The sequence below is a fragment of the Sciurus carolinensis genome, chromosome 17 (genome assembly GCF_902686445.1).
Source record: "Sciurus carolinensis chromosome 17, mSciCar1.2, whole genome shotgun sequence".
Lineage (NCBI taxonomy): Eukaryota > Metazoa > Chordata > Mammalia > Rodentia > Sciuridae > Sciurus > Sciurus carolinensis.
Genome location: NC_062229.1, coordinates 48583606 through 48601626, shown reverse-complemented (window position 1 = coordinate 48601626; position 18021 = coordinate 48583606). Strand labels below are relative to the sequence as shown.

The 18021-nt window shown below is 35.0% G+C and overlaps 1 protein-coding gene across 6 annotated transcripts in view; it reads right to left on the bottom strand.

Annotated features, from left to right (window-relative positions):
- Positions 1–18021, bottom strand: part of Satb1 (SATB homeobox 1) — a 94444-nt gene that overhangs the window by 27225 nt on the left and 49198 nt on the right. For all 6 annotated transcript variants that reach the window (XM_047530632.1, XM_047530633.1, XM_047530631.1 and 3 more), the window contains exons 7-9: positions 17536–17990; positions 9898–10110; positions 1915–2070 (exon numbers count right to left, since the gene is read on the bottom strand). In XM_047530632.1, the coding sequence (XP_047386588.1) occupies positions 1915–2070; positions 9898–10110; positions 17536–17990 (824 nt within the window). The remainder of the gene's footprint in view (positions 1–1914; positions 2071–9897; positions 10111–17535; positions 17991–18021) is intronic.

Here is an 18021-nt window from a genome sequence, read left to right as displayed (position 1 = left end):
TTTAAAAGAAAGAATCAGGTCACGGGTAGCAAAGGGGTTGTTAACCACAGGGAGCTCTGCTACCGTCAGAAAGGACACAGGAAAGGGGCAGTAGTAGCTTGCGTTAAATGACAAATGACAGGGACTAACTAAATGACATGCATTGAAAAGCTTTAATATTAACTTTTGTTTGTTTTAAGGCTGACCTCAAAACATAATAATAACATAATAAATAATGCACCTGTATTATGATGCACATGTAGTTTCTCCAGTTTGGAGATTTGGGGAAAGTGTGTGGTCCTCGTAGGAATGAAGTATTATTCTTGGTAATGGGACAGGTCAGGGGAAGAAAAAGATGTAGACTCAGAAAGAAAGGCAAGATAATATATATTTAAATAAGAGATCCTCATCATAATTAGACTAAATAGTCAAAACAAGAATGTGCAGGGTGGGTGGGTGAGGTGAGAACAGGACACTTCTCCTTAATGCAGAGTCTTGGCATGTAAATGAAGACATCTGAAGAAGCACACAGGTTTGAAGCGGCTCTAACATTCTATCATAATTAGAAACATTTCAAGAGCCCTGTAATTTCCAATCAAAATTACAGTAATTTCCGATATACAAGCCATGATTCATGACAGAATTTTACATTCCATGAGAGATTACGGTGGCCTGATGTATGACACGCTGAGTACAGCACTAACATAAACAATTCAGTTTAATGTTTAAACAGCACTTGATGTTTAGAATCTCACAATAAAAGAAACATATTATTGTAGAAATTATCACTTTGACAGTGATTGAAGGGTAGGCAGGCATGTGGCCTATAAAGCTATAATTTTTACAGTCCACAGCTTGAGTTTAATCATTTTTATATAACATTTCCAAGATATCCCTTAAGTATTTCATCCAGCCTATAACTTAAACAAGAACAACGTTTTTCTAAACCAAAACTCCCACTAAGTACCACTAATAATGTCAACAGAGTAAAATTTTAGGAAAACTTAAAAAGACATCATCTTATAAATATGTCATGTGATAAATACTCCCAGAATTGTTATATTTTATATAACAAGCTGGGTGTTCTATAAAAGAGGGTTTGTTAGTGATAATAAAAACATGCTTATGTAAAATTTCAAGTCGTTCAAAATCTCACCTGGAGCCCTTGGTTGCCTCTAAATCTCACCTTGATGCTGTTATCAAATCCTTTGCAAAGGGAAAGAAAGTTTAGTATTCTTCTGGTCCTTTAAAAAGTATTCTTGACTTTGGAAAAGTGTTTACAGACAACTGTGAATTTGTTCTTCCAAATGAACAAAAATTATCAATATGTGACAGTATACTGACAAAAGGCAACATAGTCTTTTGTTTTAATCTTGTTTTTGTAGAGATTTGCAACTTCCAATTCAAATCGATGCAGTTGCAACTCATCAGAACTGGACGAATTTTCAAATTGCAACTCAATTTGTGTAAAGTGTATAAATCTACATAAAAACTAAGACCATTAATATGTAAAGGTGTGTGCAGTTTGTTTTAATAAGTGCGCCTAATAGTTGTAGACAAACTGTAACTTTTGCTCTACTATTGTAGAATAAAATATAAAGGTCATCTAAGTAACAATGAAACAGTCATTTAAGGGAACTGCGATGAACGGAACAAGAAACTTCCTATATATTATGATGTTCCCCTGAAAGCAACTATAAACTTATGCAGGGATTGACGGAGAAATCCTTATTCTAGGAGTGACTACTGGAGGAAACAAAGCCAAGCAAACATAAATGACATCTGAACACAGTTTCATCTCAGAGCTCTGTACATAATCTGAGAGATTGTGACCTCTCAGTGATGCAAATTCACATTGAAAATAGACACCTCTGTTATTGAAAATTCCACAGGCATCACAGACAAACATTCCCAACGCCTAATAGAGGCTCTTACCTGGCTTTTGGTTGCGGCAACCTTTGCAAACAGTGCTTGGGACACTTTAGCGCGCTTCATTTCCTGCTGAATCTCATCATAAATGGAAGCATTAATGTTCATGGTATTGTTCTCTGGTTTCCCATTCCTCTCAGTGGCAATAGTAGCTGTTTTCACCTACAAAACATTTTGAACATGGCTGTCATTTTTCATTGGCCAAATTGTTTTGAAGCATCACAGGCTCAGCATCCAAACTGGACACTGTTGCTCCTTTTATGATCAAGGTGATCAACAGTGCAGTCATTCAACATTAGTTATTGCCTTGAGATCAGATTGCTTAAGTTAAGGAAGTCACATTGTCACAGGTGATTGCATCTGTAATGTGACAGCAACTGCCAGCTGACAACCAGGAATTATAATGCCATAAAGTAAGTTTGCTGGAAAACAGAATAGTTTCAAAGACTTGAAAACCCTAAACTAATTGTCTCCCAATTACCTTCCATTGCAATCTAACAAAGGGAACTCACAATTAAAATCATAATGCACAGTGCTGCATCTTCACTGGGTACCTGGTGCCTAATAGACAACTGCATCACTAATAGCTATTATATACTATGGCCTTTTTAATTTTAGACTCTTCTTTATGCCTTTTCCTCTTATGTTTCATTTTAAAAATCTTCCATAACAAAGCCATTTGCAGAACTGCATATTTAAATCTTCTATCCATCCATGAAACAGGTAGAGTGCCTTGCTTAATTATCATAAAGGCTGGTTGCATTTCACACGTGCATGTCCAAGCTGTTCTGTGTAATTATTTCATCTTTTCCTGGCACCCTTGTATATAACTATTTCCTTTTGACTTGTGGAACTAGACAATAAGAAAATGTTTCACAACATTTCACAGAACATTATTGTAAGTTACACAAAATATGTAATCAGTGACTTTACAAATACATTAGTACCAGCGAAAAAATTTGTACCAATGCTATAGATAATAATGATAAACAGATAACAGCAGGAAAAATGGCACATAATTTTAGGAAGAAAATCAAATCTCAACCTCAAAATTTACTGACAGGACTGTTTTCCTAACTTCAAATTTTTCCTTATGTGGTTATATGAACCAGCCTTGAAAATTTACATATGAACTACAAAGCTGAATTTTCACAAAAAAAATGAAAACACGAAGTAAAAAATATTTAAGGACCTCACTTCTCAGGGTCCTTTACAGATCCCAGGTTTCTGTCCACTAGATCCTTGCTATCTTGCACAAATTCTCATATAAACTATGGAAAATAGAAAATGAAGTACATTTTAGGATAAATGAAGGATTTTTTTTTTTTTTTTTTGGCTTTGAATGACACACATCTCTATCAATCTGTAAGACTTCCAAGTTTATTTTACCTGATCCCCAAAATATTTGGCATGAAAATAGAAATAGAGATCATCCCTAGAGATTTACTTCTCAAGAATAAATATAAGTCCCCTCTGAAATGTACTTTTTTTCACTTTTTTTTTTAATTGGTATGATATGTACTTTCTGAATCCTTCTAGCTTCTAGCCTGTTCACAAAATAATTCACCTATGACTTTTCTTGAGGAGGCTGCAGATTCTTCCACCATGACATTGCTCCTCTATGTGCACAAAGAATAACAGTGTGGAACAGCTGGACAACAGGCCTGAAGAGGACACAGCAAGTGAGGCAGGACAGGTGACCCACTGCTTGGGCCTCACTGCCTCCTTTCAACTATTACCTGGAGACAGAACGGCAAGAGTCCAGGCTGGGTTTCCAGAGTCTCCTTTCCAATTCTGGGACTTACAGTAAGCAAGGGCCCTCACAGAGGTCCATTAACAACTGGAGGCCTCCAAGAAAGCACACAGGGCTTTGAAGCAATAATCTGCTAAACACCACTTTAGGAGCCAGAAGAGTTAACGCATTACCATAAATTGCCTACAAAGTTGCTTTGGTGAGATTCGAAACTTTGCTCTGGGGTGGTCTTGCTTTGAGGCAGAGGGATAAGATTTAGGCACCCCACAGGGTCCCTTTTTTTCTCACTGCTTAAATGAAAGAGGAAAGAAAAGCCATTTCAATTGCTTTGAAAATTGAATGTTATAGAAGTGGGGGCACAAAGTCCAGTGCCTAGGAAGAAGCAGTTTCCTAGGAGCAATCTGGTTAGCAATAGTTAGAAGAGCAGGCTTTGGAAACTTGGTGTTTTTGTCTGTTTTTGAAATAATTCTCATTCTTTTGTAAAAATTACACTTGAGAATTTATCTTTGAGGTGGGCTATAATCATTTGTTTTGACCCCACAATTTTGTTTCTAAAAATTTCTTAGGCTAATACACATTTTATAAAGGGGTTACAACTTGCACTAAAAATTAAGATTTAGAAATTACAATTGCAAGATTTCTAAATCATAGAAAAAAATCAAAGAATCATTTCCTAATAGCCAACACAATCGAAAAGTAGAAAACAAGCATACATGAGACATTTTCTAGAAAAAGAATGTGAGGATAAAACTTAATAAAACTATAAAGTAGAAAGTATCTTTCCGTATTATTTATTTAAAAAAATATTTAGAAGAGTTGTGTACCATCTTGTTGGCCCAGATATGCATCTTATCATAGATAAGCTATTAGAATTCTGGAATCACAATTTTTTTCCCCCCAAACACAAGCTATTGCTTAAGGGGAACTGAGTTGGACAGCTTTTCAAAATATGAAAGCTGAATTTTTCCCCAGGTAAAAATGGAAACAAAAATCTTTTATACCTCACTCTACTAAGTACTATTTTAGCTCAGTACAAAAAAAAATCTTCTTTAATCCTGGTTTAGCTTTTAATATTATATCACACATTAAAATTCATAAAGTAGTTCATTCCAGGCAAAACAAACTACTCTTCAGCTCTTCTCCGCAAATAGCACAGGAGGTGAAATAAATGCAGTTGCCTTCTGAATAGCTTTTATCAAGGTAGTGTGTACTACTCCATTATTACAGCGGCGCCAGGGAAGTAGTTAGGAATGGGAGCTTCTGCTATTTACTCTCCCATGTGGGGACAGGGTACAGTACTAGGGTCTGCTTTATATTGCACTAAAATTGTGTAGAACACAAATTTTCCCTGCAAATTCTACTGTGCTTCTTTATGTATTCCTTAAACCCACAAATCATACTTCTGGACTGCACAAAATGAACTCTACTTTTGTCCTGACCAGTGAATCTGCTACTGCTCTTTAATGCATGACGAACTGCCTGCAAGCACTTAGCTCTACATATACAAAATTAAAGTTTTATGTACTTTTAATAATTACGATAATAAAGGTTGACATTTATTAGTTAGTTATTATGTGCTGGGCATTCTGTTAATGCATATTAACTGCTTAACCTACATAACAGACCAGAGTAGGTATTATGATCACCCCATTTTAAAATTGAAAAACTTCTGTTTTAACGGAGGTTAAGTGATTTGTTCACAGCTTAAGGCTGAAATCTTACGTTTGTCTGGTGTGAGTGCTTATGTTAGAGACTATAGAACTATAGAGAGTTTGTGCTGTTCTTGGCCTTTACTTAGAAAAATTCTTATTTATTAAAAGATGCTGGGCCTGCTTTTTGATGGGTATTTGCTAAATCTAGCTCATTAGCATCTGAGTTTCAGAAGCTAATGGCTTTAAAAGTAATGGTCAAAATCCAACCTGAATTTATTTTCTAAGGTATTCAAACTACAAATGTTTTCTTAGTAATACTGTGTCAGAAATGTGTTATCCCGTGTCATGCTTATTAGCGCTGAAAAATAATACCCACACTCACATTTTTGTATATTAATACTGCCTTTGGTATCATGTTTTGATCTTTTTAGAAACTTTTTCTTTTGTAAGAACAATTCTAATTACTTTCCAAACAGACTTTAGAAGTCTTACAGCTTTTTAAAAGAGGACTATTGATGAGAAGCATTTTATAAGCACCTAAGTAGGATCTTAATGTTTTCAAGGGATCCATAACAAATAAAACTTTTATCAAGTGTTAAGTTCATACCTATAACTGAACCTGAAATCGAGATGAACATATGTTTCATTATATTTTAGAGGAATTTGTTGTAAAGAGATGCAATGGTGTAGCTACCAGGTTAATTATATATTCTTTATATGAACTTTGATCATTTTCTAAAGCATTGTTATGAAATATCACATCTTACTTGAGAAGAAGCTAAAGAATTACATGAGATGCTAAGAAGAAGGAAAAAAGAATTATATAACTCATATGAGTTATAACTTGATAATTATATGCTTTCAAATAGTCCTTATGGAAACTGAAATTGCAAAATTAATTTAACTCCAAAACTCACATGTATAAAATTACACAAATAAAACCAGAATAATCATACCTAAGGTAGAAATCATCAACTTAAAACTAATCTGTTCTGTAGAACAAATCATTCTGAGAAAATAATCATTAATTATTATTAAAAAACTTCCTCTAATAAACATATTAGGAAAATCTGCAGCATAAAAAAATAAACCTTTAGGACCAGGAAACTTTGAGGGAACTGGGTTCTCCCAGGTATTTTCTTAGGACCATAGTTTGAAAGGGATATCTTCTCTATAATCCCAGAAATGCCATTGTTCAAAGTTTTCCCATGTGGATCATTTGTCAAATATCTCATTTATTTCATCAGAACAATGTTCACATGTGTTCCTCTTCCTAATCTAACAAAACACCTTCTCATCCCCTACGACAAACAGAAAGAGTCCTCAAGTTCCATTTTCCTCTTTCTAAAATAAGTTTGTATTTTGAGGTGGTGGCTTGTAGCCGAGGAAAGAATGAGATTTCATGGGGCATTTGAAAACTTTGATTGAAAGTATACACTTGGGTTTCTCATTTTTCTCCCAGCAAAAGGCTGGTTTGAGAATTTCATGAATTAATGTACATGAAGGTGCTTAGAAAACTGTGAACCATTATCAAGTGCAGGGTATTCTTACTCCTTGAATTAAGTCATGGAAATTGTGAAAATATACTTTCATCAAACATGTCTGATCCAGAGCTTACTGCCAGAGGAGCAAAACCTATGGTAAGGCTGCTGCCATTGAAGGGCAAGGGACAGGTCTGCAGAGGAGGCCCTGAACCTGGGCGGGGCCAGCCAAGAGCTCTGTTGTTTCCAGAATCTGGTCTAAGTTTTCCCAGGTAGGTACTCCTAGGAGCTGTATAGGATTGCCTCTAGTCAGAGCAATCCCTCCTTGAAGATAACTTAGAATTCAAGTGTCCCAAGTGTTCCCTTGTTTGATCTGGTCTGCCCTAGGGGCATTCCAAAGTCATATGTGACCCCCACCTTATAAAGAGCTGAAGAGAATCAGTCTGTCAAGCCTTTCGGCAGCCTGGGCCTTCCCTGAGTCACTAAGGGCCTCTCTCCCTTTAACTCAAAGTTCTTGATAGAAAGAAATCAGAGTTCAGGTCCAACTCAAGTCCAATGTTGGTTTCAAATCTCTTCATTTTGGGGGAAATGAAATATATGGTGATTTCACACAGACTCTTCTCCAGCAAAATACATAATAAGATAAAATCTTGCAATTTGTTTGTGTACCTGTGGTTTCCTCCATTTTATTCTTTCCATTTTAGTCACTTGTAATTAGCATATTATTAAAACCCCTTTCATTTGTGTGGTGCATTGTTTCCAGTTTCAGCATTCGATTTCAACTCTGCCATGAAACAGTACTAATGCAATGCTTGATAGCATGTTTTCCCAAATCCAAAGTACTCATTTTGCAGTAATAAATCCTTTAATAGGTCAAGAATATCTTAAAATGTAATTCACCAAATCACTGTTAAAGAGTAAAATGTGAACAAATTGGTAGTGAGTGTGATTGCAATAACATTAAGTAATGTCAAAGGATTCTTCCTAAGGAAAACAACATACCTTAAAGATTTATGTTATAGCTATAAAATGGGATATATGTATATGTACCAGATAATCATTTCGGAATTTGGTTAGATTGCCAGTAATACTGCATTGATAGACACATTTTCTTTGAAAGAATTCCACTAAGAATATACAGTAGTATCTACGTACTTTAGTTTAATCTCCACCCTTCTTGAGAACAAACAAATACCGCTAAGGGTAGCTCAACTAAGTAATCAGTAATTCAGGCCAAAAGAAATTATATATATATTTTCTATCTCAACTTAACACAGCAAATAATGTCTTTATACATACAGATGGGAAAACTACCCCACAGAATCTTAAATATATATGAAAAGAAATATCACTTAATAAAAATAGTGTAATTTTGGCTAAAGAGAACGTTGGTTAGTGAATACTGATAACATAATCAAGTTTGGAAAGTAATGGAAACCCTCAAAATCCTAGAAAAATTACAAGGCAAAAGAATATTTTGAATTTGAATATTAAGGAATCATTGAGTCAGATATTTGGGCCGACTTTTAAAAATGATGCTCAGTGTTCAAATGCACATTGGTCTTTAGTAAGTCATCCTTTCATTAGCACTGCCAAATGAGTGATAAGCAAAGTAACTTTCCACCCAGAGGCTGGCCAGTGATAAATACAGGAACAAAACTAGTAAAAGTGTATTAATTCTAAATAGTGCATACACACACACAAAAGTGTTAAACCACGTCCCAGGTAAAACACTTTTTTGCTTAATCACTACTATAAAAGTAATTTATAAAGAATTCCTCATTCGTTATTTTAGGAACTATTTTTATAGGACTTACAGATCAAACTCCATTACTGTGTGCATGTAGGCAGGTATATATGTATGTAGCTACCATTCTTCTCTTCCAGAGAAACTTGACATTTTTATTCACAAATACAGCAATGACTTCCTTAGTTTGTTCACACAGACATCAATACTATTTTCATTAAATAAAATGGAGAAAATGGATTTTGGGGACACTTCTAAAAAGTCATTATTTCAGAACATCATGATATATACTTTCAGACCCTCAACAGTGGCTGAATATTATGCCTATTCCTCATTTATGAAGTTTCTGTAGCAGTTCATTCTTTACTGCTGAATAGGCTTTCTCTAGATTTCTATACTTGAACATATATAATTTTCTTTTTACTATTGATGAAAAAAGTTAACTTCATATAATTTCACTATGACATTTTGTTATGTGAATACTTTGAATCTGTTCTACATCCAATGTTTATCCATTGAAGCTAACCTTATTTAAACATGTTAAACATGTTTAATTTACTTTAAACGATGTAAGACAATACATTTGCTTGTGGATTTTGAGTCTAAGCCACTATCAAACTTTTACTTAATGGTTTGAACTGAAAATGAATTTCTTTAATTCTCAGAATAATTATGAGGCTACTTTTAAAACCTGATTTCAAAACTTGTAATACACATGTACACACACAAGTTACCTGAAAGGTAACTTTCTTCCTTCCCCGCCAAAAAGTGGAGAAATTTGGAAAAACTGAAAATGTGCCCATTTCTGGGAATATAGATGGAATTCCTTATCAGCCCCATTTAAAGCTGCCTTCAAGGACGGTATTAAACTTAATTATGAAAGATTACAAATGAGATGATGTGTAATTGGTACCAGCTGCAGTTCGTATTGGAAAGCATAAATACAAATGGAATTACTTATTTATTTTTATTTATTTACTATTCAAATGGCAGTTCTAAAACTGGTAGGGATAAAACCGACTTTATCCTTTTTTTTTTTTTCTATTGAGTTTAAAATACTTCTTCACTTAATAATAGTAGTAGAGGCAGATATTCCACTTAAAGTCTCCTTTCACCCTGAAAGCACCCAAAGAATGGAGCAACACAAAGCAATTTTCTTTCCTCTATCTAATTAGTAGCTTATTGTTTTTATATCAGAATTAGTAATTTGGGACTAAATTCTCCTCAAGAAACTCTATGACATTAAAAAAAAAAACTGTATCTATCTAGTTATCTGATTTCTGGTTAAGATTCTTCCTTAAATATTAAAAAGAAGGAAAGGAAGAAAAAAGAATGGCAAAGAAGAGGACACTGCACCTGGGGAGGGCGGCTGGGCGGTGTGCTTATCAGGGGCGCAGGACCCATGGCCGACGCAGCATTCAAGCTTCTTTCCCTTTCATCCTGGTATATTCGGTCCCTTTCTGCTTCTGGTAACTGCAAGAAATTCTGCATAGCCCGAAGGTTTACCAGCAAAGACTGGGATGCAGTCTTGGGGTCCTCTTCCTTCCGGAGGATTTCTGAAAGCAAGCCCTGTAGGGAAGGAAAGGCAGAGGGTGAGCCTGCTCCCGTGCTCTGTCCAGCCAGAGGTGATCCTCCCCCTTGCCTTCTCCCCTTGGTTTGGAAAGTGTACCGTCAGAGGCATGGATTCTACATAGGAATACATTAGTTACAAGTGAAGTGGTGGAGAAGAGAGTCTCAATTGTATTCTTAATTTTATTAAGCATCTGCTTTACATATAACATAAACTGAAACTGCCTAATTGGTCTCCTTCCTTTGAGTAGCTTAACTTGCCATGAAATCTTTCACAGAGAGACAATGGAAGGAAGTGAAGAATAAATGAAATCCTCATAATACAATAGCACTGAACTGTATAGTTCTCAAGCTCCCTAGACAAAGGCAGTGGAATGCCAACAAGCTCAATATGTAAAGATACAAAGCCATTTCGAGGGCAGTAAGTAGACCTTTCAAAGAAAATTAATTGCAACGTATCAGAAAAAACGAATATTACCAAAGCATGTCTTAAGGTTTATATTTTCACAAGCAATATTTTAACACTCTCCTTAATCTTCAAATCATCAAAGTAAATGACACAAGGTGGCCTTTTCAATTTGCCATTTAAAGGGAACCACAAACTATCCCAAATCATTGTAGGTACCATCTTGCTATGCTAATCTACATTTTGACCTGGGTAATAGGTCAAAATTCTCAACTTCAGAAACCACCGGTAAAATCTGCAACATATAACCACTTTTTCATATTGCAAAAATCCATCATAGCATACCCCCAGGAAAAGAATATTACCAAATCCTGTAATTATCAAGACTTCTTAATCAAAATAATTACTAGTAAACAAAGAAATTTATAAACCAGAAAACTCCACTAAGGTGTCTTTCTTTCCCAAATAATACAGCATTATTTTTCAACTAATTTTTTTAACTTTTAAAAGGACTTTAAAAAAAATGTGGTGGCTTTTTTCAATATGTTTAAGGGCTAATATAAAACAAAAGTATTGGAAATGTTTTTCTGGTCATTCGTAAGAGCCGAGCAGTCCCTGTCTCTTCAATCTTGTACATAGAGTAGTACTTGAAATAGCATGTTTTCTTCACTTAGCCAGAATCTCAGTTTCTCACAATATTTATCAGAACAAAATTTCACCAAGATTTCTATATACTTTGCAAATCCACTCTACAATAATCTTGTAAAAATGGTGAAAGTGTCTTATCAAAATGATGGAGCCCAAGGCTATAACATTTTAGGGTGTTTTCTCCCATATTTTCCTAGAAATACAAACCTAGTTTTATTTGCAATTCCTCAAGATAATGTACCATCCTGCCTAAATATAACAATTGGGTGTAGATAGTATAAAAAGCACTGTCCACTTTTAAAATGATTTATAAGCTGGTAATTAAAAATAACCTTCAACAGATTCTGGGGGGCTGAAGAGTTAATTTTAAAGAAAGCTCACTTGGTCTACTGCAACCAAAGCCTAGAAACTGGACCTGAACTTTCAGTTTCACCATTAAGAAATGTGACTGAGGACACATCCTTGGGTTCATGATACAGGGGTCATGTCACAACTCCACATAAGAGCAAAACTTTCAACCAATTTAACTAAAATTCAAATAGGCAGTTAGTTATTCAGCAGCCATTTAATTTGCACAAGGCTAACTAATTAGATTGACTGTGTTTTTGATATGTCATACTGAAGTCAAAACACAGGTCAAAAGAAAAAAAAAAACAAAAACCTGGTCTGAAATAAGTATAATAAAATAGCCCTTGCTTAATAACCCTCCACACCAAATGTTATGTATTTAAAAATGTACTTGGCAAATCAATAAATATCAATGGCAGAAACAAGAGAGAGAGATGCAAACATTCAGTGACATAAATTTCATAAATTCCTGGAGTATAATATTCCCCTTTGTCATTCCAACACAATACACCTACCACATGCAGGTTTGATATTTAACCTAATAATTATGTTTATAGAGATCACTAAAGGAAAAAAGACTGCAAATATAATAGAAATGTGAAAAAGATAAGCCACCTGGGGGTAAATTCTAATAGTAATTATTAGCACTCAGGGTGTGCCTCCATTGAAAATTTATGTGGCACTTTGTGAGATGTTTATTTATACTAATTGTTCAGTAATTTAAAAAAAGTAGATTAGGGCAAAAGTTATCCTATAAATATTTAGGATTCTTTCTATTTGGAAAACTTGAAATTAGACATTTTAAAATCTTAAAGAACAAAGTAATAGCTCACATATTTCTTCTACTGCCAGTGTTTCCTGAAGAAGCAGAAAACTATAGTGAGAAAATCAAACAAATGAAAAAAATAAAAGATAATATTCTCTCAAGTCTTGTTAATGTAAGACAAAGTCATGCTGGTATGACTTAGAGTAGGAAATAGTGTGTCACTGGAAAATTTAGAAAGTTTTCTACTTATTGTCCATATTTTGATACTGGCATGCCTTCCCATTTAAGTATGAAAGTATTGCAGGAGCAAGACATTTTATTTCCAATTAAATTAATTGTCCTACTGGAACGAGTGCAGTTTTTCTGCCTGAAATTTGCTGATGATCTGAAGCAATGTTTCAAACCCTGGAACACTCCAAGAGCTCTAAAGTGGTCAGTGTGGACAATCTCCTGTTTTAGAAATTTTTTTTTTTTTTTTTTTTGGCCCAGAGCTTTCAATGAGGGGAGTGCCCCCTGGTGGAAATGCTTGAAAATATTGTGAGAAAACATTTGATTAGTGTTAATTAAAAAAAAGGAAAAAGTCACTTTAGAATATTTCTCGATGCAAAATGACTACTATCAGAACCCAGATAAGAGAATGTACATTTTGATCCTGTTTAGGTCATGGTTATTTAATAGCTGTATTTATGGATTCAAGGTGTATGTGGCATCCACTTCCCATTTTCTATAGTTGAAAATACAGCACAGACTTGCCAAGCTAGGTCAGGCAATTTGTAGTAATTCCTCATGGTTGATAAGAGGAATCTTACCAAAAAATCCTTCTTTATGCTTAAAAAAAGAGTAAAGGCCATCATGTACCTTAGTAGTTGTATCACAGAATATGCTGAGCCATCAGGATTAAAACATATCATCATTACTGCGCACGATAGATGCTCAATAAATCTGTCGAACTAAACAAAAAGATTAACCCTATTTCTGATTCTCGAAAGAACTAGAGGACTTGTATCATACATAGGAAGTTACCAGCACCTCATGAATATTAATTTTATTGGAATGAGAAGCTGCCTTTCATTGGGACTTCACATCTTACAAATAATTAGACGTGTGCTATATATATGAAAACATAAAATTACTCTGCATTATTGTCATATAGTGGTTAAGTGAGAATCCCATTTTTTTTCAATTAAAGAATGAATTTAATGATGAATTCCTAAACCTTTGTTTTTTTAACATCCCAACAAGAGTTTACAAGTTGTTACAAGTAAAATTCATTAGTAATTGTAAGAGAAAGGAAAAAAAAAAAACTTCAATAAATATTATCAGTACTTCCAAAAGCTAATTATGAATTCTTTAAAACAGTAGATAAGCAAAAGAGACTGCCAATCTGAACAAAAAGCCTGTCTGGCCTCCCGTTTGTCTCCTCTTTGAACATAATCACTGATTCAAATAGATTTTATCAGCTTCATGGAACTTCAAAGCCCTCAGAAAGAAAATATGATTTGATGAAACCTCCCTCCTAAAAAGAAAATACATAGAATATTTTTCAAGGCTACCTACCTCTGTCCCTTGGTGAATTTTTAATCACATGTCCAGGTGAAAGAGTTATTTTCAAACTCCACCCACTCCTTGGACTCAGGCCAAGTAAGTTATAAGTAGACACATTTATCTCTGTCCTTAGGTAGGCTAATTGAGAGCTGTCACATTGGGGTAATAGCACCTTTTTACCTTTTATCCAATAGTGACATGGATAGTGGACTTTTCTTAAATTACACTGTGAAGAATTATAGGAACACAGCAATTTCTGTTATACTTAAGCAGGGAAATTTCTCTCCACCACATAATTTACAGAACTCAAATTCAATAAAACATTACATGATGGTCCATTACTGTTATCAGTTTTGAATAATCCATCTTCATTCTTCATTTTACTGGAAAATAAAGTGTGCCAAGGACCAGAGAAGGGAGGAGAAAAGAGGGGGGGAAAAGCCAGAGTGGGATCAGAGTTAAACTCAGTTTTATTTTTTCTAAAAAGAGGGGTATTAAAGAATATATTTTCTTGTATCACAACATTTAAATAGCAATATTACAGAGAGGTGAATTGAAAAGTATCAATCCAGAAGCTGTGGCAATGACTTTTAGCTATAGGTTTCCATTAAAAAGACATCAGGTAGGCATAACTGAATGAATGACATGTTAAAAGCTGGTATCTTCAATAGCAATTAAAGAACATATGCCCATCTATTCAGAAGAAAGGAAATTCCTTAAAACAAGTAATTTTATAAATTTCATCATAAATTTTCAGAAAAGATAGACTTAAAAAAATTAGTCACATAGGAAAGTCTTAGGAGAAGATGATGTTTTAATTTAGGAAACCCTATTAAGATGATAGAAAAAAAATTCTCAATTAAGAGTTGAAACATGAAATCAAAGATTTTAAAGTTATTCAGAGCTGTCAATGACTAAAATAATTCTCAATTCATAACCATGCTATTATATTAATGTCTTAACAGACTGTTTATAGAGTACAATGTCTTTATCCAACTACATAACTTTACATTTCATGTACATATTTTTACATTTTTTTGAACTTGGAGTTGGAATTGCACATTGTAATCAGTGCACACCAGTGTGTGATGTGTGATTTAACTCTGCAGAGCTCCTCTTCTATACATATGCATTAGCATGTATATTTTCGTACTCCACACTCACACCATACTCTCACTCTGCACCTGCTTTTATTGAAATGCATACACTTTGAAATAAACACACTACATGCATTCATATGAATGCATAATCATTAAAATAAATGCAGCTGTGTGTATGTATGCGCGTGTGATTCTTAAGTATGACTGCTGAAAATACATACATGCTTGTGTGTGCAAAAGCTAGCCCTCTGCCAGTGAACACTTAAATATACATATCAAATCACTGCTATTTAAACCAAACAGCTTCCAATATGGCCCAACATCTACTTCTACTGAGGAGGACCAACTGCCAAGTTTAAAAATCCAACCCTTTTATAATCCAGATTCCAAATAATTTTTTGGTAATGATTTTGTTCTAAATTGGCTATTCAAACACAGGAATCTATATGACGTTATACCAGATTTTCTTTCTCTTTTAACCCTCGGAAAAAAATGAAATCACTGTTTTTGAATATTAACTACAGAGATAACTATCTTTTCAAAGAGATTAATTTGGCCTAACAGGAGAAAATTCTACCTTTCTTCTGATAATAAATCCTGTAGATATCTGTGAAAATTTTCAGTGTAAGAACCAAAAGCAGGAAAAATGTTCAACTTTTTACAATAAGAGCGGTAACATCACAACCCAGAAGAAAAACCTCAGTGATGGATGGAGACTCTCCTCTTGTCCCGACTCTCCTGGCATTCCTCACCATATTAAATGTTCTTTCCTTCATGCTTTAAGATACAACTATTTGCTCAATTTTTTAAACTTATCAGTAAATCTAAGTCTATAATTTGTGTCCATGTCAATGTTATCTTTGTCTGTGGGTTTTTAATTGAATCCAACAAGCATTACTGGACTTTTATGTAAAGTCCTTTCTTTTCTTTTTTTGGCTCAGTACTGAGAATTATTAGTAGTTATTATACTTGCAAAAATAAATAAATACCTAGAGGGTTAACTTTTGATTAATTCATTCATTTTAATTAATAATCACCCCCCCCAACACACACACACTGAATTTAGGAGTCATATGAAAAGTACAAGCTAATACTCAATGGTTTTTAAGCTGTAAAATATGGACCTAGGTAAAAATCATACATTTTTGACCTGAAACATAACTGTGCGTAACTGCCCTTTTAAAAACCCAACTGATGATGTACAGAAAAACAGATGAAGAAACTGAAAACAAACGCCGAATTAAAGGCTTTGTCAGGTCTCCTAACGCCCAATTGAGTTAAGGCAAGCCAAAAATAAGTCACAGCTGGGACTCTCCTAGGTATGGAAACTCTGCCAACAAGGAATTAATACTAGATTATTTTTGTACCAGAATTTTATTCTTATAATCATACAATAAGCAAAATAACTTAAATATGAAAGTATGAGTCAGGCCAAAAAAAACAAAAACAGACTGACAAAAAGAACCAGTGGCAAAACAAGTTGAAAAGATCTTATGCCCTCAGTCTAATCAAAGTTACATGCTCTTCTGGTTTTGTAGTGTGCCTTGGCCAAAAATAAACACTATACACATCATACTAGTTCCCAAAGAAAGAGTTCTCTCATTCACTGTTTAATAAAATCAATTCATTTAGGGATTCTCAAATATTTTTCTTATGACTTCTCATACCCTGTATCGCCTTTCCTCCATGTCCCTCTAAATACTATCCACGCTAACAGCTCCATAGGAATTCTCCCAGGAGGATACATGTATAAACCCCGGGGGTATACACAGATCAAACGGGAAGTCTAAAAATGGGTCTGCAAACTAAGACCATCCCTACCTCACTGCCTGTTCTGTGGATAGTCTGAAACCACCACCATACCCCCACCCATTCACTCATAATCTACCACTGCCTGTCACTACAACATAGGAGAGATTTCATGGCCTTCAAATCCTAAAATATTTACTATCTGGCCTCTCAAAGACAGAAGTGTGCTCATCTCTAGTCTAAAGGATGAGGTTTGGAAGGACGTTGATAATAACCTGGGGGAGAACAAAGCTAAGAAATATTTTATATTAATAAGTCTTATTTTCTTTCAAAATAGATGCTTAGAAATCCAAGCCAGAAATTGCTATTGAGTTCCAGAGTGTCAAAAGAAAAAACTGTATAAGAAATTTCAGTAAAACACATTTATATACTGCAGTTTGATATGAGTGGAAACACAGAAAAGACACTATGCTAGAAGCCTGGAATCTTACCCGTGGCCTCAACCAAGTCATGAAACTTTCCTTAATCTTCTATAACTAACAGTTTATGATTCTGTTATATAAGATCATGCCTAATGCTACCTTGGAATATCTCTGGTATTTAATTTATTCTTTCAAGGTCTCTGACTTGAGATCAATCTGCTCATAGCTTTCCCTTGATAGAGGAGCTCTACCATAGGGAAAGGAGTGATAAAAATTTAGGTACCACCAGGAACAAGCAATATGATCACATCTTGAAGAGAAAGATAAAATGTTAAGTTAGTGCAGCGTAAAAGAAAAAACATTAGCATAGACAGCATTAACGAAAGAAGAAAGGGGAAAGGGAAAGACAGTAGAACCATGTACAGACAGAATGGAACTGACCTGAGTTCTGTTAAAAGCCACACGTGCAAACACTGCCTGGGAGATTCCTGCTCGTTTCAGTTCATCACGTACCCACTGGTAGATTTCGGAAGACACCTCTGTGTTGGTTGAAACCTGTTGCTCCAAAGGCTTATTCATAGATCTACTGACAGGGGGAGGGTGGTTCAAGTACTGTTGGTTTAAGGACTGCTGGGCTAAGAGTCTGTTCACTGCATACTGCTGGTTCAGCAACTGGGCCATGACCAGTTGCTGGTTGACCAGCTGAGGACTGATAGGCGTTGATACCAGCCCAGGGTGCAGGTTTGGAAGAGGGGTCCGAACAGAGGGCTGGCTGCCATGGGAGAGCTGCGCGGGGGACGGAGGCTGCTCGGCTGTGTTCCCTGGGACCGGCTGCTGGCCAAAATTGACATGGTTGGCACCTTGCTGGGATAGCTCGGAAAGACTATCCATTTCAACTAAAGTGGACAAAAAGTAAAAATCATGTTC